Consider the following 27369-nt stretch of genomic DNA (forward strand, 5'->3'; position numbering starts at 1 on the left):
TCACCTCCCACAGAAGTGCAGCGGCACATTTTTTGACACGTTTTCTTCTCCAAAGCCCCAGGCACGGAGCTCCAGCCTGTCCTCCTCCTCCTCTCTATCATCTTCCTCTCCTTCTCCCTCCTCGTACAGACTGGGCTCCTCCACAGAGGTCTCCATGTTTGGGTTGTAGCCACCGAATGCCTGCGCCTCTCTGTACTCATAAATGGTGGGGAGGCTGCTGCGTAAACCGAAGCGGCGCCGCAGGGCCACAAGCAGCGGCTGCGGCACGGTGAAGATATCCAAATTGTTGCCCAGGTCTACCCAGGCCAGACTGGGGAACTTCTTGGGATCCTTCACCGCGTCTGTCAGATCTTTCAGGATGGCCATTGTCAGACGGTTGCCATTGACTGCTAGTATGGTCAGTTTCGGCAGGCAGCCGAGGTAGGGCAGCAGCAGCCGTAAGCTCTCGTCCTGCAGCTCGGTGAAGCTCAGGTCCACAGCTGACACCGCGTCACTGCTGCTCTGGAGGTAGAAGGCCACGCGGTGGACGTCTCGGCCAGACAGCGGGATGCCCGACAGGTTGACCACGTCACCCGACAGTTTCTTCTTCAGGGTGGTCTTCAGACTATTTGAAAGAGGAGACAAAATATCTATCAGGTCTATCGCTTTGTTTACAAGTTGGATCATAAAATGGTAATTTCTTGCAGACAGTATTAAAGGTGTGCTAATTCTGCAACACTGGCAGTTAGCTTTCCAAAAGTGTGTAAAAACAGATGATCTTTACTTGATGTTACTGGTCCCACAAGTACAAGGGAAGTGCAAAGTACGCAAAAAAGAAACAGCCTCCACCAGTAGACTATAGAGAGTGTAGCGATCAATAATGTAAAGAAGAGAATTTGCATTTAAATGTGACTTGGTGTGAGTCCCTCAAGCAACAAATTATCCTGGGCTGAATGTCATCCACTGAAAAGCACCAGCTGTTTTCAGTTTCGGGTGTCACTTCTTTCCCGTAAAGCCATCTCTAAGGCTGTAAGCACAAAACAACCATCAAAGACAATAAAAAAAAAAAAAATTATGCAAAAAAGAAAATGTTGCCCTTCTGTCTGGGCCAATTAGTAAATATGTCACCTTGTTTTGAGCTGAGGTTGGACAAGTGTCATTTGGAAAAAAAAGGGATTCAGGAGAGAGATGCGTCTTTTTCTTTGGATTTTTAAAAATCAGGCCACATGCGTCTGAAGTATTGTGAGTGACACATGAATAAGCCACTTGAGCTGATCGGCAAATTTGAAAAACATGAGAACTCACTGAGATGATCTCCTTCTCCAATGCTGCAGCCAGTCAGTATCAATTACAACTTGTCAAAATGTAGCAGTGAGATGCATCATTCTCTTATGTTCAGTCAGTGAATCTATAGACGGTGAAAAGTTGTAGTGATTCATTTGAGCCAACGAGTGCAATTTTGAAAACATTCAAATGAGGCAATGGCACAGATCCTTCCCTTAAAGCAATAGTTTGGCATTTTATTCACTTTCTAGCTAAGTTAGATGAAAAGATAGACACCACTCTCATGTTTGTATTTTAGCATTAAGAGTGCCTCCCATTAACACTGCCGGACTCACAATGGACAGTTAAAAAAGGATTCAAATGGATACAGCAGAACCAGAGATATTGTCATTTTTATTCAATGCATTCTTCTTCCTTGTCAAAATCTGCAACTTGACCACCGACAGCTCTGTGGGGATTTGGGTGTGTTATGCTAGTAGCCGCTAATGTAGCCTCACTAGCCTCAAGCAGAGATGAGGAGCGGACTACAGAAGTCTGGTAAGCACACTTATTTCAAACTCCACACCTCCCAATTTTTTAACTCTTCTAGTCTTCAGCCCCAACTCACGTTGCCTCAGGTGACATCACTTGCTCGTGCACAAAAGACTTTATACAACTTTTTTTCCTTATATGCAGTAGTACTCTGCAAGACCTGCAAACACACTTTGATGTGTAAAATCGATGATGTTACCCTTTAAATATGAAGCTACTGCCAGCAGCCGGCTAACTTAGCTTAGCATAAATACTGGAAGCAAGGGGAAACAGCTAGCCTGGCTCAGTCCTAAGGAAACAAAATCCACCTACCAGCACCTCTAACGTTGAATCTAGGGGCCAATACCCTCCTCTCTGCCGGTTGCCTGGCAACTGGTCCTGGCCACGAAATAACTTGCCGCATAAACTCTCGTAAAAGTTTGTACGGATTAAATAATATATAATGTGGTAATCAGTGAGCTTTAGAGGTGCTGGTAGTCATATTTTTAGACCTTTGGATGGAGCCAGCCTAGCTGTTTCTCCCAGCTTCCAGTATTTATGCTAAGCTACATTAGCCGCCTGCTGGTGGTAGCTTTATATTTATCGTACAAACAAGAGTTGTATCCACCTTCTCGTCTAACTCTCAGCAAGGAAGCAAATAAAGTCAAACTTTTCCTTTAGGTTTTGTCAGAATGATAAATGTCTTCTGAGATATGGGGCAGAACAGCAGAAGTAAATGATGGATGGACTAACACACTATAAAGGGACAAAAATAGGAGAGAAACAAGAGTGATAAAGGCAAGTGATAATCTATTTCAGTCCAAATGACTTCAGACAACAGGTGTGAGGTGAATCTATCATAAGGAAAAATACTACTATAACTATCACACCTGTCAGATTGGATTGTTGTATCCCTCTCTGCCTCGGACAGCACTGGGCCATCTGAAACAAAATGTTCTCTCTAGACCAGAATGTGGTTAAATATGCATAGGAACGCTATAAGGAAGCCGCATGCATGGCATGTTAGCACTGGAGAGTAAGAAGGAGCCTGCTGCAGTGCATTAGACTCCTTTTGTTTTTACTGGCATTTAGACTTTTAAGAAGTCAGGGGGAAGACATCTGCCAAACAAATGATAATGAGGTGGAAGCGTGGGAGACTTTGTTTGAAAAATCTGACAAGCAGGAGAAAAATGTTCTGTTTAACTGGCCTAAGGTTTATCCTCTCTTTGTCTTAGTCCTGTTTGGCTTCGCTCGTCCCTCTGCTTCCTCAGGCACAGCGAGGATTATCCCCGCGTATCTCTCTGCTCTCCGGTCTGTCTGGGAGTCTTATAAATCAGCAGGCTGTACTCTTTACATCTGTCACCCTTTCTGCTTGGTTAAGGGAAAGAAAAAGATCTGTAGCACACCGGGGCTGTGATTCGCGAGATTATCGATTCCAGGAGTAGGCTATAATTCATCTCTCCCTCCTTCATTTCCTCACTCTTGCTCACTGCCTCTCACTTTCTATTTCTTGGCCTCTTTTCGTTTTTTCTTTTTCTCATATAATCTCACAGTCTTTCTTGTTCTGCATTTGATCTGCTGAAGCATCTGTATCCACTCTTTCTTTTTTTGGAACGGCTTACAGTATTTGTACGTTTATTAAAATTCTCATCTAGCCACCCGAGTCTCCACTAATTCTTTACGGATTAAAATGTCAAGATCATTTTTCATGTGAAAATGCTCCCTGTGTGTGCTCCCCTCAACTATTTCGTTGTCAATAAATCTGTTTATCATCTTTTAATCGTTTATTTCAACCTGGGGATCAGGGCCCCTCCATGCTGCTGCATCTGAGGGGTTTTGAGATGATTAACAGGAGAGCAGAAAATACTTATTTGGACTCCACAAAATTATTGAATTTTTCTGTTTTTTTGCCTGTGAATTACTTATTAGGAAAAGCCAGGTGATCACGAAAGTCATTAGGATTCATCCTGTCAGCACAGTGAACATCTGTACAACATTTCATGGCAATCCATCTATACATTTTTGAGATATTTCAGACCGTACCATAGTGGTGGACCGACTGACCGACACTGCTATCCCTAGAGCCGTGGCTAAATAGGCTGAGAACCACATGGTTTAGTCCTTGAAATGTCAGAAAATAGTGAAAAATGGCCATCACTATTTCCATCAACCAAGGGTGACAAATTCCTTGTTTTGTCTGTCCACAAAAACCCAAAGATAATACGTTTACAATGATATAAGCAGCAAATCCTCATACTTGGAAGCTGATACCAGTAAATGTTTGACCTTTGCTGCTTTGTAAATTCGTTAAATGATTAATTGATTGTTAAATTGACTAGCCCATTCATTGACTGCATCTGCAGCTTCTTGGCACACTCGACTGCTCCTGTGACTTGAGAAGGTTTACTGTATCACTGTGCAGCTTCTGCACTTCACTGTAATGAACTGATTATGAGCATCGACTTTTCTTCTCTTGGACTTATTTATAGGAGGGTTTTCCTACTTCTGCTGGAGCCGTCCCTGCTCAGCTGTGTGCCCATGTTTGTGTAGGAAGAGCTATTCCATGAGACAAAGTCAGGCAGGGTAGGTACAGTATCTGAGTGGGCTGTGCAGGGAGAGGGTGCGCTCTAATGTGCTTTTAATGAGACAGAGTAAAGACGACTTCATACTTCCTTCCAAATCTGCTGCCTCCTGGCTCCGTGGGCACAGTACCACCCACAGGCTGCTCGGCTGGCTGCAGGCCCAGGGGCACAGCTAGCATTTCTAAAGCCACAGTGTATACTACAGTCCATCACCATGAAATGATAACAACATAAACAACAAAATGTCTCATCTTGCTCCCTCTGATGCGACTGCCATGCTTGTAGGCAGTGGTGCATATCCTCTTGGACCAGCTCAGACACAAACAACTTCAAAGGGTAGTCTACCCACATAAACATGATGCGAAACAAGAGCGTCCCCTGCATGGGGACTCATTTAAAAGCAAACAACTGAGGGAAATTTATTGACATCCTCAGGAGCAACTGATACAACAGTGCAGGAATCTAATAAGAGCTGACTCTCATGTGTCAAAAGTATTGGCTGCTTAAATGTGGGTTCAGGCAGACTGTCTAATTGCTTTTCATAGCCCGTCTTTCCTCAGGGATGTTGTTAACTTTTGCACACTGAACAAGGGTCCTTGCTGTTCTATAGTTATGTAAACCCCAGAGGTGGGAAATAAAACATCTGGGGTTTGTGATGTTGACATGAAGTACAAGCAGAGAGACCAAGCTTACAGAAAATGTCAGAACAAAATAAGAGAATGTGTCTTTTAATGAATTGTTTTAAAAGCTGTGTTTTGAGAGATACGCTACTGAAGAATCAGTGATTCAATCTGTATTTAAACTGCTGTGGATAGAGTTCATACTGGGTAACAAACCTACAGTGGCTTGATCTATCTGGTAGGCTGCCAGTGTTGATACAAAGATTTACTCTGACAGCCTCGGCTGCTACTGTAACAACTGCACACAAAATGCATCTGCTGAAGCAGTATCTTTCCACAGCAAGAGTGAAAATCAGTTTTAAAATATACAATGTACACCTCTAATTGCTGATAATTTGTGAACTATTTACCACATATATAGTGGTATATTGTAATGAGAATATTGTAAAGACCTATTTCCAAACTTCCTCTTCTGTCAGAGAAAGGTTTGATGCTGGCGGGTCTGCACTGATTTTACTTGACTGAAGCTCTGTATTTGATACAGAAGATCATGATATCTTAATTTGATGCTAAGAGACATGGTAGGACTTGCAGTTGTTTGTCTCCTACCTCTCAAACAGCCAGTTTACAGTTACTCTTGGTAATTTCACCTCATCTACTGCCCCTCTGAACTGTGGAGTGCCTCAAGGCTCTGTCCTAAGTCCCCTTCTATTTCTACACTTCACTTGGTGGAATAATACTTAATCATAACATTTATTTTCATTGCTATGCTGATGACATGCAACTCTATGTATCTGTAAAATCAGGAACCAACACCAGCTTGTCCTCAAAGAACTGTCTGACTGACATCGTCCGACTCAATTTGGAAATAATCTTGTTTGTGTCATTAAACTCATCAGACTTTAACAGTACATTTTTATCCTTCTTTGACATGCTCTCATCTTCTCCAGAATTGATTACTGTAACTCTCTGTTTACCTGCCGGAGCAGCAATGCCCACTCTCACCTTCAACTTCAACTCAACTACAGAATTCTGCAGCCTGACTTTTAACAGGAACAAGAAGTAGAGATCACACTACCACTTTTTTAGCCTCTTGGCTTCCTTTTATATTTGTGAGCTTTTGTGCCCACATGTACCAACCTCAGATTCAACAACAAAACTCTGCCGGCAGTTTCCTTTAAAAACTTGCATTTCTGCATTAACTGGTCTCTCTGTGCATGTCACTTTTAACTTATTATTATTGTCTCACTAATTTCTGCTATATTAATGCTTTTATTTTTTCTCTTAACCTCTTTGTAACTGTCGTGGGAATTTCAGGAAAAACAGTAACATTGTTTTCAAAAGTGCTATACAAATAAAGGATATCATTATTATTATTATTGTATTGTTCCATCTTAATCCTTTTGTGCTATACATCCCCAGACAAGATGAAAGCTTCTCCATTAAAGGTCATGGCAGGTCCATTGATTTCTGTATTCACTTGTTTTCTAGCCCACGTCTGGTGCCACTCAGCGTCAGGTTAGTCTCCACTCAGTCTAGTTGTCTCGTCTGATGTTAAAAAGTTAAGTGCTCATCATCAGTCTGCAACTTCCCTACTTCACCATTCTGCTAATCAATTTCCGCTTGAATGCAACAAAACACTCCTTCCACACTTAACCTGAAAGAGATGGAGGGCTGGAGAGGTGAACATTTTCAAAAGGGCTGAAAGGATTGCGCCAACACGCACATTCTTCTAGATTAAAATACAGCAACATTTTTACAAGGAGAATCGTGCAACCCTTCAATATTCTTAAACCAGGGTGAGAGTTAAAAGCAAATGGCAGGAGAAACTTGTAATCTGTCCACCCACACAGAGTACATGTTCCCCTTCATTTACTCTCATGAATCAGTAATACATCAAGAGACACGGGGAGTGTTGGAGTTTATGTTTTTTTCCCCATGTTCATTTACTGAGGGAGTTAATATAACAATGGAGGGTAAGTATTATAAGACTGCTTTGCAAAAATAAATATATTTATCTATTTGACTTTCTGACTATTTGGCACTCACAGAAACCTCACTGGAGCTACTGGGGAGCTACTACTGTTTCTAAACAAGACACGCTTTACTAAGGGTTTGTAAGTTGTAACCACTGGCAGTATTAACATTTATAAATCACATATTAATGCTTTCTAGATTAGTAATAAACCAACTATCTTAAAATACAAAGCAAGTTGAAGGAATATTTCAGAAAATGCTCTCATTTGCTTTCTTGCCGAGAGTCAAATGAGAAGATACCACTCTCTATGCTAAATATGAAGCTAATGCCAGCAGGCAGTTAGCTTCGATTAGCATAAGGACTGGAAACTAGGGGAAACAGCTAGTCTGACTCTGTCCAAAGGTAAAATAATCTTGCTCTGACAGTGAGGTTGACAGACAACCAGCAGAGACTCCAGAAAGTCACAAAAAAATTAGCCAGTACATATTAACCCCCCTCGTAAAACCACAAATTGTCTTTTTTACAGTTAAGTTTTTGTATGGATTAAACAAACACGATATGATGTGTTAATTAGAGAGCTTTAGAGGTGCTGGTAGGTGGATTTTGTTACTATTGGACAGAGCCGGGCTAGCTGTTTCCCTCTGTTTCCAGTCTCTGTGCTAAGCTAAGGCTGCTGGCTGTAGATTCATATTTAACGGACAGATATGAGTGCGGTATCAATCTTTTTATCAAAGTCTTGGCCGGGTCGTAGAAATCAAATAGCAGGAGACGAAGATCTTCCAATACAAACGACTTTTATTTCAAAGGACTAAAGGAGAGTCGGTCTGCAGAGCAACTGAACACATACAACAAATCAAGTCCTTGTAATCATTGTGTCATATTACACTCAGTGTTTCTGTATTGTGGAACAGTTGCTAAAGTTTTGACATTTAAACTCGTGTCACTGGGATATGAGTGAATAAGTGCATTCCAAAATGTGTAACTATCCCTTCAATGTTTTATAAATGAGTAAGGCAGCTATCTAAAAGAGGAGGAAATGCACCAACCTGGTGACCCAAAAGACGCTTCTATTCATGGCTTATGCTATACCTGATCTTGAACGAATTGATCTATTATTTATTAACCATTGATTGAAATATTTACAACCTATAAACTTGTTTTAACTTAGTCCTTAGTAGAACATTTTACCAGTGATTGTCTCACAGGCAGTTTGATAGGTCTGGTTGCAAAACTTATCAGAGATATATCCAATTGTATCTCAGTTGCAAGGACAAACTCTGTAACACACATTCAAATCTACTTCCTGCTGATGCAGAGAGACACTTGACTCATTTCAGGGGAATGAAATAAAAGCACTTGAGAAACATTGGATGTGGATGCTGTTCCACAAACCCGTGGGATTGATCAGATCAATGTCTGCTTCATCAACGCTTTGGTCTTGACCTGTTTATTCCTCGGATCGATTTAAGCTGTTTTGCCTCCAGGCGTCTGTATAATACATGTGCGGTAGTCTGGCTCAGCCGTGGGAGAGCCTACGAGGGTCTAATGTACAAACTCATCCTTGAGAAGTGAGCAGCTGGTAAAACACTGCTCCTATTTCTGTTTTTCCGTCTTTCATCTTATTGTGCCTTCGGGCCTGTGACTGCGGGCTACAGTGCTGAACATTTCCTGAACCAGTTTGTTTAACCCAACTCAGTTTTAGCATCAAATATGTGACTCTTGTGCCTTGGGAGAGTTTGGCCCGTGTTAATGAGAATCCTCTACAGTCACTCTGACTGTCACACTGATACTACGGTTCTGCAGAAAACGTACTGGGAAATTTGAACGTGGTGATTGCATGCACCATCCAGTGTCCTCCAGTTTCATGAGGATAATGGCACATTTTCTGGGAAGGAAAAAATAGCCTCGAAGCTCATTTGGATTAAATTTCAGTGAAACATTTAGCGGATGGGCTGATTAAGGCTTCCTCCATTGTGTCGTCAATGGTGCAGCTCTGGGCTGTGCAGTGTTCTGACATCTCAGTTCAGTCACTCTGTTCTTTCTTCGAAACTTTGAATTTGAAGTTTTCGGTGGAAAGTAATAATGTTGATGTCAACACGGAGTGAACTGACAGAAGTGAAAGGAACAGCACACGCGCCCTTAAAAAGAAAAAGGGAAAGAAAGAAAATAATGGGAATCTGTCTCAAGAAGACACAAATCATTAGAAAAATGGATCCCAAAATGCTCCAACTGACAAACAGCTAAGTCAAATCCTTGAAGATGTAGCACCCTTATTCTCATCAGCCTTGTGTACAGGTGTGAAGGTGGCGTTTTAATTAGCACAGAAAAGACAGAAAAGGACCAAGGGGTCCATCGAGGGCAGTAAATCTAACTCGGCTATCGGCTACTCCATCATACAACTCTCATGGGCTCTTTGCACATGAATGTGAGGAACATGTCAAACAGCACAAACAGGAGTGACATTTTCTTCTCAATGCAAAACACATACAAAAAAGCGAACACATGATAAATTGTGCACTGTAGAAGAAAGAAGAAAAGAAAATGTCCTTATTTCTTTTGTAAATCAAAATGAACACAAACAGCCCAACATGGATGTGACATGGATTACTTCTAATAATACGTGACTTCCGACCAAAGATAAAAACATATTTGCTGTGTTGTGCCAATGACTATAAAGCCTCTTGGTACAGAGAGTACATAATGCAACTGTGCAGCGTGTAAAATGCAAAATGTACTCCACGGGCGAGCTATAAATTCACCCATGATTTGATTCGATGTGACAAACTGGATGCTCAGGAGAAAAGAATACTGCGACAGAACGCATAGAAAACACTTTGCATTACATAACTGTACATCATGGAGGAGTGCGCCTGGGTCTGCTATACTTTGTCAAGGCACAGTTATGAAATCGGCATTAAAATGCAGGGCTCCGAACACAGACCGAGGGGGCTTGATCATGGGGAGTGATCTGTATCAGCCTTAAAGGAACGAGACGCGCGGATCATCGGACGCACAACAATCCTTGTTTCTGTTTTTCTCTAGCAGCAGCAGCAGCAGCAGCAGCAGCAGCAGCAGCAGCAACCGTATCTCAGATTTACAGTTAAAATCCAATCAATGAGAGGTTAAGAGAGGTTCAATCCCTGGATAAAAACCAAGGAAGTCTTCTAATGCTGTTATTCAAAGCAGCAAGCCTCAAGTTTTTTAATTTCTGTTGAATGAAAAACACATCCAACTTCGTGTTTACTGATCAACACATTTAATCATTCTAATTATTTAATTACGGCCCCCTGCCCTGAAGATTGGAGTGATGGTCTCTTTTTCCTCCTCCCCCTCCTTCCCCTCCTCCAGGATCTCAGTCTGTACCGCGGGAAGCCCTCAATTATTCATGGACGAGGATGGTGGCTGGATCTTTAAGTCTCTATTAAAAGTGGAGGTCAAATAGCAAGCAGATTGAGCAAGCAGAGTGCAGTGTGCAGTCAAGTGGGACACTCCATCACTGAACGAAAATATGACCAGAGAAAGCAAAACCTTTAAAAAAAACAAAAAACAGACATCTGTGAATGTGTAGTCAAAAACACACAAATTCATATTTTTCATATCTTCTTTGCCCGTGTTGTCAGATTCTTGCCCTCGCCTTATAGGAGTCGGCCTTGCAGGTTAGTCAGAGGTCAGTCCTGCTGAGTCAGGGCCTGTTTGGCCTTCCAGTGAACACCTCAGGGGGGTGACTTGGCTCCAGAAATGGGTCATACACTTGTTAGAGGCAGATGACACATGGCTCAGTGTACAGATGCCATATGTACAGTAAATGCAGTAAGTATGAATTATAAAGTTCACTTTTCCCGACACAGCACAGCAGCTGTGTGACAGAGAGCAGGTGTAATCAGATTATAGGTGACGGCCTATTATTGTTATGGGGTATCACCTCAAGGTAAGAACATACTGAACTGTAGGAAATACCTTGAGCCAGATCACTTAGTTAAAATGGATACAGTGTGACGCAGTAATGGGTTTATTTTACTCAGTATCCATGAGTAGAAAACCACCCAAGGGGCTGCTTTGATCCCGTAACCCAATATAAGAAAATAACACTAACAGTAGGTTAAAATAACCAATTGGTAAAGTTAACCCAATGTTGTCTCTGTGCTATATTAGTTAGTAATATTATTATATCAGTTTTTGTTAGTGTCAGGTCAGAATAACAGGCTGTTTTTTCAGTTTTAAATAAACACTTTCATGCCTCTCAGATCATATTTTTCTGTGCTATATGTGGATGTTGTTAAATTAACATGCTGTGTCATGTTATCATTTTTTTTCAAGTTGTCATTTTGGCCTGGTCTCTCTTCCAAAAGAAGGTAGTGTATCTTGCTGGTTAAATAAACACTGAACAAGAGTCTGCAGCCATGCTAGTGGCTCATTGAGGCTATACTTATTAGGAACAGTGATGCTTTGAGCTAATTGCTAATGTAAGCATGCTAACATGATCACAATTCCAATGTTAACATGTTTGTTTACCATCTTCAACATCTTAGTTCAGCATGTTAGCATGCTAACATTCACCAATTAGCACTAATCACCAAGTACAGCAGAGGCTGATGAGAATTAGTTTAAACCAAAACATTTGATTAGTTAAGGAATCACCAAAGTTATAACTATTAATCCTAAGGAGAATATAAATATCTGCACCAAATTTCACAGTGATCCATTCAGTAGTTGTCGAGACATTTCACTCTGAACCACAAATGTCAACTTCATGGTGACGCTAGAAGTAAAGTCAGGGGATCACCAAAGTCAGTAAGACGTCTGGGAGCCATGAATGTCTCTACAAAATGTCATGACAATCCATCCATTGTTGAGATATTTCAGTCTAGACCGACCGACAGGCTGACCCTGCCAGCCATAGAGCAACACAGAGCTGAAAATCTCAAAGCATATTCTTTTCTCTTGTTCTCTTGTTCATACATTATGTGGGCCACTTGAGACAACGGCTTCTGTCTTGCAGCTCACGGCCATTTTTGAAATGTTTGTTGTGGAAGTCAAGAATCTTTTCTACTTAGAATCTATTTAATTGTATTTATTGTTATTATTATAACTGTGATCTTCTCCCATTAAAATGTGTTCTTTATTCTTAATACATGTATGAAATCGCGGTTGTCCTTTATTTTACTCTCGAAAAAGCAACAAAAATATGGTCACACAAACATTTTTAGGGGTTGAATATTCCAGCTTGTTATGGATGGAAAGCCAAAACAAAGAAATAAATAGTGTCAATGTATACATGGCCTTGAATGAATGGATGGAAGAATAAGCTTAAATTCATAGATCACCAAAATAGTGAGGATTGCAAAGGTGGAAGGTTTAGTGCCTTAACAATATTGCTGTGGCCCTGGAAGGATCATGTAAGGGAGAAGGGCTCGAAATAACAGCGAGGAAGAGAGGAAGAGGGGATTTCTTTAGAGATTAGAGCAAATTAGACTGAGCAGAGCAGGGAGAAACTGGAGAAAGAATCCCAGCGAGCACTTCTCTGGTGATTAGCCGGTGAAAAGCCGTCGAGGAACCCGGACGAGAAATATAGTCGTTGAGATGCGGTTGAAAAAGTGCCCGTAAGCTTCTCGACTATTACACAGACATCTAAAAAACTTTCACTGCTCAACCAAATATTGTTATAGCCAAGATGCCGAGACGGCTTTTCACTGGCTAATGCATTCCTGTATGATTCAGACGTTAGAGGATGACTTGAGGTGCCACTTAGGGAATTCGTTTTTTGCCTTTAAGCAAAGACAAGAAAAAAGTGATTATCTTGTCGAAGTGGGAAGGACATTCCAACACTGGAGTCGAATTCGTAAGCATCGTGATGCAGGTCACAGGTTGGTGTGCAGGAAAGGCAATGGCCTGTAGGTGTTGAGTTGTAGCTGCTTGTCAGCATCATGGAATTGTAAAATCTGAGCAGCCACAAGGAACCACTGGAGGGGGCAGATGATGATTTGATGTAGGACTGAGGACAAGTCACACTGCAAAGTTCTGGATGAAGAGAGTATTTCAAGAGTCGAGCACGGAGCGTGTTTCCATAGCTGAGACAGGAGATGATTTAAAGATTTTGGAAGGAGGAAAAACATAGCTGCACCGGCCTCTATGGGTTGAAAGGAGGGTTGGTGCATTTGCACGAGGTGGCGGAAATTGATGCAAAGAGGAGCCTTTTTAAAATGCTTCAACTTGAGTGAAGAATTCATTTATTTCATAACGGTACAGAGACAAAAAGCAAAAGGGAGAGCGAAAATAACACATGTTGCTAGCTAGCTCACACCTAACGTCTGAACAATCGGTACTTTGGCTGTAAATGAGCAAATAAACACAAACAGTCCGGTGACATTTCCGGCTCTTTCCTTTCTGTCGGATCACGTCTGTTGAACCACTGACCACAACATCACAGCTGTGGTCTTCTGTACTTGTGACCGCAACCATATTTGATGTAGCTCTGCAGCACTACATCGCTGCTGCGCTGGGTGTGGAGGAAGCACCACTGGTTGCCAGGGCACGGGCAAGAGCAGAATGTCTAGTGAAGAAAGTTGGCATCTGGTACATGTTGTTGTGTGCACACCTGCAAGTTTGGGCTGCAGCTGCAACATAGACCTTGGGCAATATAATCTGGTCACATCAGGATTCTCGTGGCGTCAGTCTGCTTCAATCAAACTGGTGTTGTCTTGGGGCAAAAGTGTTTATGGCTGAGGTAGAAGGAGGGAACATCTTTCTCATGTTGAGACTGGGTTTGAGGAGAGGCCTGATGATAAGTCAAGTTGAAGAGCAGCAGAATCAGACTAAATGTGGAGAACAAGTGGACAGCTGTACTGTAGGTTGGAGACCATTCTTGGCTTCTTTGACTCAGTCGTTCTCTCATAATCCTGGTCTAATAACAGTTTGTTCATCATTGTTTGGATAATGAAGATGATGAATAAAAGACGTGATTTCGTAAAACAAACGTGAATTGTTATGTTAAAATTTCAGGACATGAGGTCAAGTGTTTCATATTCTTTGAGAATATTGCTTCACCATGTTTGAACTGTGCCACATTAAATATGATGTTCATGATGTTAAATGTTTCCAGATGTTGCTGTTGACAGTGAGATCAGCAGAAAAGTGACTGTTTGTGTCCTCTGACTGTTGAGTGTTTATTTCAATATACTAAACACTGATGTACAGATGTGTCGTTTTTTGGAGGGTGAACATGTGGAAGTCAAAGAAACGAGCTGCTAACATACTGTTTTGTTACTACTTCGACAGCCCCGTGTTCAATAACTATCAAGCTTTATGTGAGGATAAATAAAAGCAATGAAATGACTTTTGGACAGCCTTCGCAGTGTGAGCTGTGGGCGGAAAGGCGCTTTAGTCTGAACAGTGTGAGGTCTGGGTCAAATATCAGGAGTCAGACAGCTCACCCACAGCTGATTCCACCTGCCCAAACAGCTGTCACAGCCACGACTACTTTCACTCTTATCATCAGCCGGCACGACACGCACGACTTAATATTAGCACTTAACCAAATCCTGTGAGTTCTGCTGAACAGTGTATTTATTCTATGCTGACACAAATAAAGCAAAAATGTGCCAGATTTCCTCCAATACTTGGAGAGCCTTCACTCTACAAAGCTCAACACTGAATCCAAGAATCGAGTCGTCTTCTTGAACCACAGTCGTTTCTTTAAATGTACTGAAGACGTCTGTAATTTCTGCTGTAAGAGCCTCGCATCAATTACCGCCTCGCAGTAAAGACAAGCAGTGAAATAGCATCTGCAATCGGAGTCCAATCTCTTCAAAATGTGCTGGAAGGGCAATTTTAGCGTAATAAAAAAATATGAGCATGATTAATCTGAAATTCAATACCAATTACAATAACATTAAAAACTCCTCTGGGGACTCAGCAATACTGTACTTCTCAGAAACCTGGCACATGCAGCTGCAGAGAAAAAAATGAAATTGCCTTGATAAGATATTAAGCGTGACACACTTGCTTTGCAGTTACAGTGTTATAGCAAAGCAAGCTGGAGTAATAAAGCTTGAATCATGATTTATGTGTTATCTCTGGAAGATTTTGCAACCAATTGCGCATATTTCATTTTCAAACAATTCAATTTGAGCCACGGCTGGAGAGCAGGCGGCAGATTGATCAAATAGACTTTTTAATATCACTTGAAGTAAACAAGAAACGTAAGAATGCAATATAGGTTATATGATAGCTAATGCTTTTTCATTCCTAAATATGAAGAGATCAAATTCATGATCGATTCGAAGCAAGGCGGCAAGAAAGAGGGAAAAGCACGGCTTCTAATCGGCAACCTTGCAGTGATTCCGCCTCCCCCCCTTTTTTTCTCTCTCTCTGTCTGACAGAGCGTTTCCCCAGAGCCTCAGCTCAAACTGCAGAACCGCTCTGTGTGGCAACTGTTGAACAAAATGGACTCTCACAAGGAGGAGAGAAAGATCCCACAGGAAAAGGAGGAGAGCAGGAAAATCAATGCCAGGAAGGAATTTTAAAATAGAAGAAATCGAGGGACTAGAAAGGTGAGGGGGAAGAAGGAGACAGACTGAGAAGGAGAGGGAAATAGAGAAAGAGAGCTATAATGAAAAGAAAAGCATGTAAAATGTGTCGTAAAGCTTCATCTGATCCAGAGACATTAACTTCTTCTCCTTTTAGTGAGCGTCATATTCACAGAGAAAAGAAACAGTCTGGTTTGTCTGGATGGTTGCAGTCGAGGCTGTGAGGGAGACAGAGCTCGCTAATGAGCACACTGGGAGAGTCTGCCTTGTTGTTCTGTTGAGCGTTATTTTGAAAAATATTGCAACCAAGAGACTAGGGCGGGAAGTTAACTCAAGCTGTCAAAAAAATCTTTCAATCTGGGTTAATTGCTCAGGGAGAGGGAGCCTCATGATCATCATTAGAGTTTTTTTTTCTTTTCTTTTACTTCATAATGTCTCCACAAATGTACCTGTTACTTAATTTGAGTTGGAGAGGATTTTTATTTGTTTACACAGCGTTTCTACAGTTGCTGCAATCAGCGTCTTTCTGTTGCTTTTTCTTTATTTCACTCAAGCACGGATAACCAGTATCTGACCTCTGACAGCCTGCGGTTTGGTGGCAGTTCGTCCAAGTTCAGACTGTTGCCATGCACCTTATCTTAGTTTCTTGTTTCAGTCGTCTCAAGATTGGTAGTATGCATTAATGCTGTTGGAAAAAAAACACACACCTGCCTGATCCTGGGAATCTCAGCACGTGTGTGCGGATATTGAAGAATATTGTACATAATGAAGCAAAGATGTCCTCTCCAAACCTCATTAATGCCTCCATGCAACTGTCATAGATATAGTCCGACCTTAAATCAACATAATTGTGTTAAAAATATAACTTATGTTAGTAATATAACGGGATCAACTTTTCATCTGCATAAGTTTCTTACAATTACTTTTCAAACTACTTAAAATGGCAGTTTACAGTTCAGCTGTGTGGCAAAATATGTTTTAGATTAAATCAACAAAACTGTAAATGTAAACTATGCAGATTGTTCGACAAGTGACTTAATTACATACGCAGACCTCCGGCCCGAATCAGAGCAGTGGGGCCGACTGCAGAGTGGTATTCTTGGACTTTTTTCGGCTTTTAAAGACAGAACAAGTTTGAGAACCACTGCTCCAGTTCCTCATATAAAATAACACACCAAAATGTCTGCGTGCAGTGGATATTTCCTCTCTGCCACTGCAGCAGTAATAACCTCAGTTCAGCAATATAAAGACGGCCAGACTCTCCATTATAACCACTCAGACATAAAACTGATGAAATGCTGTAAAACAGAGGTGGTGTTGTGTTGTTTTCCACCTCAAAGATACTGTACATTGAAGAGGAACTGCTGTTCTCCTAAAAAATGTATTACCACACAATCTAGCAATTATGAAAGAATGATGTCAGAAGATGAAAATAAAGTGCATTTTATGATTAATTATGCACAGTTTTTAAAATGAATTTTCATTTGTGGCGAGAAATCCTGCAAAAAGAGTGATTGAGAGTAATAATTTTAACCTTCAACCCTGATTAACACACTGTCACGGATGTAACCTTGAAATACTGGAGAAACTGGCAGAGGACTTCCTCTAAGTCAGACTAGTATGTCAGAGAGGCTCTACAGAGTTTTAGGAGTTGCACTGATGCTTATGGTGAGGATGTGTTTGTTTTATTGACTGTGGTAGGGACTGTCCATCTTCAGAGCGAGAGGACACACTCACCAGGCCTGAGACTTCCTCCTGGGCACGCTCTGTCTCGTCCACTTGGAGTGAGGGGTCAGATGGTAAATGAGCTGCCGGCAGATCTTGTTGGTGGACTTGAACGAGTCAGTCTCCTGTGACACACACACACACACAATGGATGAAATGATGGACAACAAATATAAATCTAGCTCATACAATAGTCAAAAATAAACAGTAGCTGCCATGAATAAATGCAGCTAAGCCATCACTTTGATGAATCACTGAGAACAAAACAAACCAATTAACTGTATATTTTCAATACGACAAAGTAGGAAAGGAGCCGTTTTCAAAGGGTTAGATATCTACAAGGTAAAGTCATTTATAAAAGCAGGACGCCTGATCTCCCTTTCTACCTTCCTGCAAACTACAGATGTACTGATTTTCACACATTCTCAAAGTGTTTCTTTCTTGTCCTTCAAACATTTTCTACATCGAAACATTAATTTGTTTTCCCTTTTTGCCTCCCACTTGCTCCATGTCTCTCCTCCCCCTCCTCCGTGCCTTCTCTTTTCTCTCTCCCTCCCCCGTCAAAGACTTTAAATGGAATGGGTTGTGCTGAGCAGGGTAAATCTAATTAATGGTACAACACGACAACAAGAAAGAGGCAATGTGGCAAGAAAGAGAGAGAAGGCAGGGGCCAATTTACCTTAAGGCGATTAACCATTCCTGCTGCTGACTTCTTTTCTTGGGCAACAAACAAACATGCCTCATACCTCAAAACAGTCTGTTGCTGTTTCAGTCACTTGGATGACTGAACACGACGTTAAAGCAGCGCATACTGATTCGCTATGTGAGAGCATTCTTAGAAAATGTGAATCTGTGGTCTGGACAAATCAAATAAAGTCACTAAATGGTCTGTAATCCTGAGTACATCAAAACAAAACATGCATTGAATGAACTGTCTGAAAGTGAGGAACATGAGCTGTCTTTTAGCCCTCAATATGTCCTTGAATATATAACCTAAATAAACCTCAGTGTGGTGGGAAATACTGGCCATAGAAGCAGCTGCCAGGCCTTAACTCCAGCACATTGCCTCTCTACATCCCTGTCACGTCTGACACAGTATCCTGCCATGGGTCGCCAGCCAGTCAGGAGAACATTGCTGCCAGCTCCTCACTTTCCCTCCCTTCCTCCTGGGCTTTCCTCGCCAAAGCAAACAGTGATAAGATTAGAGGTTTTTTTTTTCTTTACAGGTGATTATCATCTGGACTTGGTAAGTAAAAACTAGACTAAAGTGACTTTATCTTCAGGCAACCCATCTATTCCTCAAAGAGATAGCTGCAGACTTTAGATAACTGTAATGGCTACTGGGTCTGTGTTTTACAGCCACTCTGAGCTGCTTCTGTAGTGTCCTCACCCTCATGCCAGAGTTTGAAATGTAATTTGAATTTTAATATCTCTGATTTGTATGCCATGCTACAAGTGCATGAGCTGTCTCCCAGTCTGGATGGTACTGATGGTACTGCACACTTAAATGTGTTTTCTGAGCTGTAAACTAAATGACATGACTGAGTTAATATTGACATTTCTTACCAAATTTATAGAAATCTGTATTTAATGGGTAGAAAAGGGCTTAATATGCCATCTACTGTTTTAAATCAGCCCTGAACCTTGCAAGGCCAATGCTGACATAGAGTCAATTGGTTGGACTATTCAACGATCAATGTCATGAAATTTGTAGAAAAAAACGTCATTAACGCCCTCTAATCACAGCTCCTGCCCTTTAGTGGGAGTATAACAAATATAACAGCATGGCTACGGCTATGTACTGCCACTCCCCCACAGAAACACACACCGGAGAGCCTCTCGTAGTAGAACTATGAGCTCAGCTACAACACAGGTGCCCACACAGTAACTCTCTCAAAGGGCCATGAATGTGCTTCTAGTGACTGTCAAAGCTCCAGCAGACTCCCTGTCTTTCCAGCCGATAAAGGGAGAGTCTTGACAGCAGCCTCTCATGACTGACTACCAGCTCTACGAATGGATCCATAAAGACAACTGGATACAGCGTTGGAGGTGGGGCCCTGTACAAAACATATACCTGGATCTTCCACATATAGCTTCCATATTGTGTGGCCCAACCGCTCAGTCTCGCTCACATGAACAACAGTGACAATATTTAGGAAAGAAAATAACTCTTACATGACTATTTAAGTTTTCATACTGGGAAATTGATGTACCTCAAAATAAACGATCTGCTGATTAACAAATGTCTCTTTCATAATGTAAGTCTATGGGGAAAAGACCCTGACGCTGTAATTACACGATTTGGCCACTATGTCAGATTGTTTAGGATGTGACAATGCTATGGTTAAGGTTTGGTAAGGTTTAGGCACACAAAGATCAGGGTTTTAGTTAGAAAAACATTGTGGTTTGGGTTAAAATTACTACTTCGTTAAGGTTAGTTAAGGCTATGGAACGGCCATGGCCATGCTTAAAAAAAGTTACAATACCCTCCACTTTTTTGACCTGATTTCCCCCCCTAATCATTTTTGTACAGTCCCTTACAAACAGTGTGAGGTGTCCGTCCGTCTGGGACACAACAGACTTCAGAGAACTCAGTGGACTCAGCTTCTCTGGTTTGATCCCACTGGCCACCTGCGACCTGTCAGAGCCCTCAAAGTGCTCCCATTATTAGTGCCAAAGCCACGCTGCCCCACAAGCCTCGGTGCCATTGACCGTGGCCACCGGCCCTGTTGACCTCAGCATGAGACCACTGGGCACCTGCGCAAGCTTTCCAGCATGAAACAAGCCAGATAATCTCATCCACCTGCAGGTCTTGGAACACAGCTGCTGCCCGTTTGCCACTGTGCTGAAAGTGCACAGGAGCAGCAGGGAAGACAGACCACATGGAGTCAAACCCTGACCCAGCGCCTCCCATGGTTCTACCATTCATCCCTAACCTCTCTACCCACCCTACAGCATGCAGGTGTCCACTTTGTAGCTGGGACTGAGGGGTAGTCCTCATTTAACCCTCCAGATTGTCCTCCAAGAGGAGCTTTTCCACATGTAAAATGCAGGAGAAACTTCCCAGAATGTGTAAAATGTAAGTGATTATTTTAAATGATAATGCAACAAAAAAAAAATCAGTTATCTTAGTTAAAAACCTTGTTGTAAGTTGATCACATTGTTTCTGTTATTGCTGCCTCTGATGACGTAAATGGGTAAATCCCACTTCTTTCAATTTGTTAGGAATTTTCTGACACACACTTATTTGCTTTCTTGCCAAGCTTTAGATTAAAATGCGTCAATGCCACCCGAAAACCACAATTTGCAGCTTCTACGTTTCGTTTTTGTATGGATTAAACAAAAGAGACATAACGTGTTAATTAGTGAGCTTTAGAGGTGCTAGTAGTCACATTTTGTTAACTTTGGACCGAGCCATGCTAACTATTTCCCCTTGTTTCCAGTCTTTGTGGTAAGCTACACTAATTGACTGCTGGCGGTAGGTTTATATTACTTTAATTAGTCCCCAATGACCCTTTCAGCTGTAAAATTATTTTCTACAAAGACAAGATTAATGTTAAAATGTTCTGCTGAGCCCGTCATCTTCCCCCAGTAAAACATGATCCAGTCATGCTGAAGCTGTGAATAGCATGCAGGAATAATAAAAGTTAATGTGTCACCTCATATGGAACACATTGTAGACACCATGGCGTGCATAGTGATCCATTATGCTAATAGCTAAACACTTAAAAGATCATTATCCATGCTAACTAGCATCTGCATTTGTGTTTGTACAAAGCAAACTGACAGTTCACTGTTGTCACAATAGCATGACAACAAATATGACACATGCACTTAGGCATGGCTAATAAATGCGGACATGTTGCAGCTTGCCTCTCTACAGTTCTTGTCCCCTTAATTAATGTACAGTTTGTTATGTTTTGAACAACATGCTTTTTCATAATTCATGAATGTAACAGTTAAAACAAGCGGGATCACTCTGGATTTCTTACCCTTTTTGGACACTGCAGGTCTCGGGCGAGACCGAGCAGCAGCTCATGAGAGATGGGGTCCACTAGGTTGAGAAAAGCTGCGTTCTTGTACAAAATGTCATTCAGTGACGTTCCCTGGAGTCCCAAATCCTGAGAGAAAAGAAAAGACAGGATTTGGTTAACTGTTACTAAAATATGCAGTATAGAAATGCAGAAATTAATTTGATGATGTCTGAGCCACGCTTGATTTAATATTCAAGTGACATTTCACGGATAGTTTAATGAAAATAGTTGTCAATGTTTAGAAGCTTTGTTCACCATCTCCTTTCATCTTGCCCTCTTATCACACTGCGAGCTGATAAGGTTTTGCCATCGGAGCCGTGTGTTAACACCCAGCGCCGTTGATTAGGGGTGGGGGTGGTGTCTGTGTGCATGTATGTGTGTGTGTGTGTGTGTGTGTGTGTGTGTGCATATACTGTGTGTGCATATACTGTGTGTGTGTGTGTGTGTGTGTGTGTGTGTAAGGGGAGTTGGGAGTAAAGTTTAAGTAAGCTAAGATAAAAGCGGTGTGGTCTTTTTTTTTCAAATATTGCAGTTATACTCTCCAGTGAAGAGAACAAGACTCCTTCTGGTTCCTCTTATCTCATTAGCAGGTTTCAGTTGTAGTTTTGCCTACGGGACTTTCTGTCATTTTCGCAAAACACAACTTTCTGAGGAAAACACTTTTTGATTCCAGTTAAATGCACTTTCTCTTTCTATCTTCAATCTTCAGAATTCATAAGTAGAAGATTGTTTACGGGCATAACAGTTTAATAAAACCAGGGCACGTGCCCAGGGGCTGATGATATTTGTATCATCTTCAGGTTCTTTCTATTTGCGGTGACAATGTAAATATATTGAAGCTGCATCTTCAGGTAAAGCTTCAAGTGCTGACGTGTCATTAGCAGCCAGCGCTTGAGACGTAACATTTTCAGACACATCAAATAGTCTCAGCAGTGTGTGGCATCCACCGCCTTTTCAGGGAAGATGCCAACACACACACACACACACACACACACACACACACACACACATACAAGAAAGAAAAACAACAAACAGCAGGGAAGACACGAAACTGAGCAGATGAAACAAAAATGATCAGAAGATGAAAGGTTGGGAGTGAGAGGAAAGAAAGTCAAAGGAAATCTCTTCTTTTTAGGCATAAAGCTGCATTTCTCTCCTAATCCACAACAACTGTTAAGAGAGGATTTCCTCTCGTTGTACACACTGTTATATCAGTGGAATAACTGCTGCTGTATGAATGAACAGAACAAACATGTTTTACTGGACCATCATCCTCTTGTTTACATTGATGAGTGTTTTATAACATGTAAAACTGCACAACTAGAATCTGGGGAGCTGAAGAGTAAATACTGTCAGCTCTATATGAACTGAAAAGCTTTTCAAATAGCAGGCTGAAGGTTGAAGCTGTGCAAAACATGCTCAATGCGCTCTGACAGCCCTAACACTAAGGGGCACAGTGGAAGCAAAGAGGAAAACTCCCATCAGCATTTTCTCCTCCTCCAGCTTTTGGGTTGATTTATTACAGCGGAGCTCTGTGGGATTCCCTGATGCTGGACTCTCCTCCAGGCCAGCTCCCCCTTCAATAAACCTCATTTAGTGCAGACGGAGGGTACCACATGTGTCCATAAATAGAGGCACAGAGGAATTTGAAGATTATTTTATGTTGATGATGTTGTGTTAAGCAGCTGCCGCATCAGATTTGAATGTTTTTGTACGGCTTTGTGAGGGGATTCGCAGCCGAAACAAAGCACTTTTTTTAAATACACCCAGAGATCTGATCCTGTGGATTAATTTGACTGATTCCTGATCATAAAAACATGAAATGTTTTCCTATTTGTCACTGACAGGGTGCCTGTGTACATGCCTGCGTGCCTTCAGATCCCACCACAAATGTCCTTGAGAAAGCTGCATATCTAATCTGATGTTTGCCTCGTCACAAAAAGTCTGAATAAAGCGATGAGCTCTGAAAACATCATCCCACATATGCACTTCATTAGAATCCAATTAAATATATTGCACAGTGTGACAAATCCAGTCCCACAGCTTTCTGCTTCAGTGTAAGAAACATGCCACAGCTGTCAGGTGATGGACCTTTTATTTTCTTGGTCTAAAGGATTAAATGTTCTTTCCTGGATTGACAAAATGTCGTGACCTTATCAAAATCAAAGGCATTAAGCCAAAACTGCAATACTGTCACATGAAAAAGTTCTGTTTTCCTGCAGATTCAAAGACACAAATGCTTGGCCAGCAGCAACAATGCTTTGACAAGTAGGACAAGATCAATATGACAGCTTAGTCATATGTAAGAGGACGTATAAGGAACATTTTCTTCTTGTACACTCTAACATGTACACTGTGTGTGTAATGTACTTAAAATGGCATTTTGCTCACATCTCTATCATATTTTTCTCATATTTATGCTGAAGCTACAAGCCAGAAGAACCATATTTTCTGACATTTTCAAATGACCTCAGTTTGTGAGAAGTACACTAGAAACTTGTTTTATTTAAAGGAATATTTAGACACTTGGGGAAATATGCTTATTATTGATGAGAGGATTGCTACCACTCTGTCTGTATGGTAAGTATGAAGCTGCACCAGGAGAAGGTTAGCTTAGCTTAGCATAAAGACTAGAAACAGAGGGAAACAGCTATCCTGGCCCTGCCCAAGGTTAAAAAAACCTCCCAGCACCTCTGAAGCTCACTAATTACCATGTCACGTCTCGTTTGTTCAATCTGTACAAAAACCTCAACAACTTCCTGTTGTCCTGTTGTCACCCTGAGGTTGCCAGACAACCAGCAGAGTTCACTGCATGTGAAGAAATAGTCCGGCATGTGGCCCTCAAGTAAAATCACAACTTATCATTTTTCACTTTTGTTTTATGTACGGATTGAACAAACAATATTTAACACGTTAATTAGTGAGCTTTTGAGGTGCTGGTAGACTAGATATTGTTGCTTTAAACAGAGCCAGGCTAGCTGTTCCCCCTGTTTATGCTAAGCTAAGCTAACAGGCTGCTGGCTGTAGATTCATATTTACCATATTCACATGAGAGTGGTATCAATCTTTTCATTTAACTCTCTGTAAGACAGCAAATAAGCACGTTCCCCAAATCGTCGCACTACTCCATTAATGTGGATCTGAGTCAAACTTCTGTTTATTTACACAATTTATTTATTCATCTATTTGATAGCACACAGAGGAGGCAGACAGGAAATGTGCAGAGAGAGGAAAGAGGGTGATGACATGCAACAATGGACCTAACAAAACATACATATTTCTATCCTAATTATGTAAGTATTATGTATTATTGGATGAATAATAATACGATCACAAAGTATTGAGTTGAATAAAATAAACAAATACAATGTGTGTGTTGTGACAGCTAACCTTAGACTTCAAAAAGGTCTTCATGCACTACAGAGAACACCTTAATTAGTGTCTTCTCCATCGCTGCACATTGGTTACTCTGTGTGCATGTTGTACAGCGTAATTGATATGAGTACTTGCTGATTCTTTGTTTACTAATGAATATCTAGAAGATCCCAACCTAATTAACTTAATGGCCCAGAAGGCAGATCTGCGATGGAGATACAGCGCGGGGGCCGGTGTTATTGGTTACTTTTTTGTAATGACTTCCTCTATGTGAGAGAAACGTGCTCCAGCATCCATCATCTCAAGGTGCTTATCTCCAAATCCATCCGTCTCTGAGAGGAAAAGCTGCTTTGCTGTTGGAGAACAACAACAGGAGATCTGCTGCCAGTTTTTTTTCTCCCAGCGTTGAAGTATTGTTAGTCAGACACTTGGCTTCAGCCCCAACAACATACAACAGTAGCAGCGCTCTGGCTTCACCTCAGTGAGCGATGGAGAGAGTATTCGTGCTTCGTGAGCTCTTTAAATGCCGAGCTACGGAGAAAGCTGCCCCTGCTCACGACCAACAAATGCACATGTTGATCTTTAAAATCTTTTTTTTCTTATAAGATATGACTGACTGCAGGACTGCTTTAATAAATAAGGACAGACATATTAAAGGCTCAAAGGAAGATATGCATGACTCATATATTCCTCACACAAATATGAAGCTTTACAGTGACGTTTAAATTCACCCCACACGTCTTATATCCTCAGTTAATGGTTTCTGTGCAGCATAGACGAGATACCTACAGATCTGTCTTCAGTTCAGACACCCGTAGCTTTTCCTCAGCACCGTCTCCTGCTTTAATCTGCACACATCTGTATAATTTATTCTACGGCACCGTACAGATGGGCAGGGAGTTTTCATGACAGGGGGCCTCTTGATCAAAACTGCTTTTGTCTGAACTTCAAAACTGTTCCCCTTTGATCAATGCACAGCTGCCAGAAGGCAGTGGAAAGCTCAAGCTGAGCTCTTAAAACAATTTCTTTTTGACTTCTCTCTAGTTTGGATAAATCTTCAGAAAGTGAGATCAGACTTGGGGAAGGTGTACCAGATAAGACTTAAATGCAAGAAATAAACATACCTTACCTATAGTTGGGAGCTAGCTGGCTGGCAACAATGACGTGTTTGCACAATGCTGTGCAACGGGGACAGATTAGAGCTATTTAACAAAGCTGCATTTGAGCATCGACTGCTTCTTCTTCTGTGGATTTGTATATTTAATATTCTCTCTTATTCATATTTCAAACCTCCGTCACACAGGAGACAGTGAACAGAAAAAGATAACAGATATGGCTCGCTTACGGAATTTACTTTTATTTCTTTTGTAGCGTTGACCCTAGAGACGACCTTATTACCAAGAGTCTATAGGCTGGTATATCATTTGTTAGAAAAAAAACAAACATTCACTTAAGATTTAAGTTTGTCACATAAAAAAAATGAAAGCAATATTAATTCATTTGACCAAGTCCTTCCTTTAATGGTTTTGGTGTATTTCAAAGGGCTAACCTATGATACACCCAGTGTTCTGTGTTGTGTGGAGCTGATTGAATATTCACAACATGAACTAGCTGGCTTCAGTAACCGTTCCCTTTCAGACAAAACAGGTGGTTGATTCAGACCAGCTTCCAACCCAATGAGGCATCAACCTCATTGTAAGTGCCTCTTTTTTTCTCCTCAGGAACATTAAAGGAAGGCGACGGAGTGCCGTGTGAAGCCCCTTTATGTCAGTAAGGCTTCCTTACTGGGAAACATTTATGAGAAGTTGCAAAATGTAGATGATTACAAGGCTTTAACTTTTGAAAAATGATTAACACACTGACACCTGCTGATACACGTGCTTCATGGAGAGTGGGATTTCCTCCAGTGAGTGCAGTCAGTGTAAATCTAGCAGGGCTTTGGACGTTCAGTGAATGCTCTGTTATATATACAGATTTGTCAGATTTATAAAAAATAAGGACACAACAACTGAATAAACTGCTGTTGTTGTTGTTGTTGTTGTTGTTGTTAGGGTTAGGGTTAGGTCACATTTTCAAACAACACCTGCAGACATTAATACAAAACTTGTAGTTTCTCAGTAAATCTAAAAATCTATATAAGACTTGCAGGTAAAAGATAAAATGCCATTTAACTCATGAATGTAAACAAACTTTTTGCCCACGTGCACATAAACAAAACCCTCGCCAATTAAGCCTCGTTTCCTCGTTTAATAACAACGTTTCAACTAAGAATAAAGTACATTCTTACAAACTCAGCGCATCCGTGACCCAAAATAATGTCCGTGCTTTTACCTTTCTCAGCAGTTTCAGCACTTCGGCTGCTTGCTCCATCCTCTGCTCCCGGAGAAGCCTCTGGATATCCCGGATCCAAGCCACCCGTCTGACATATGGGCTGTGGTTGGTTTTCCGCAGCATCCCTGGGAGCTTGTCGGACTTGAGCATCAAGGAGGTAAACAAGAAGTCTCCGCCGCCACTTCTCTCGCTCTCTCCCGGGCCGTCATTTCTCTGGCGCCTTCTCTTCGACAATTTGCTTTCAAAATCGAGACTTCTTTGTCTGGTCAACTTAGAGCCCATCACTCCTGAGAGGATGTGTCGGTGGTGGTGGAGGTGGGAGGGATTTTAACAACATGCAGCCAAAACATTACACTTAACTTGCAGCGAGGTGTTGAAACCGTTGAAACGGTGTTTGAAAGTTTCAAGGCTACTCTGAACTGTAAA

General features: G+C 41.4%; 1 protein-coding gene across 1 annotated transcript; it reads right to left on the minus strand.

The window, feature by feature from the left end:
* On the minus strand, nucleotides 1-27300 carry lrrc75bb (leucine rich repeat containing 75Bb). The gene is made up of 4 exons (XM_070925012.1): nucleotides 26944-27300; nucleotides 21196-21324; nucleotides 17216-17328; nucleotides 1-604 (listed from the first exon to the last, which is right to left on the minus strand). Exons 1-4 carry the CDS (start codon nucleotides 27223-27225, stop codon nucleotides 1-3), a joined length of 1128 nt encoding a protein of 375 aa, XP_070781113.1. The 5' UTR covers nucleotides 27226-27300.
* Between the last annotated feature and the right edge of the window lie 69 nt (nucleotides 27301-27369).

This window comes from Enoplosus armatus, chromosome 18, assembly GCF_043641665.1.
Source record: "Enoplosus armatus isolate fEnoArm2 chromosome 18, fEnoArm2.hap1, whole genome shotgun sequence".
NCBI classification, from domain to species: Eukaryota; Metazoa; Chordata; class Actinopteri; order Centrarchiformes; family Enoplosidae; genus Enoplosus; species Enoplosus armatus.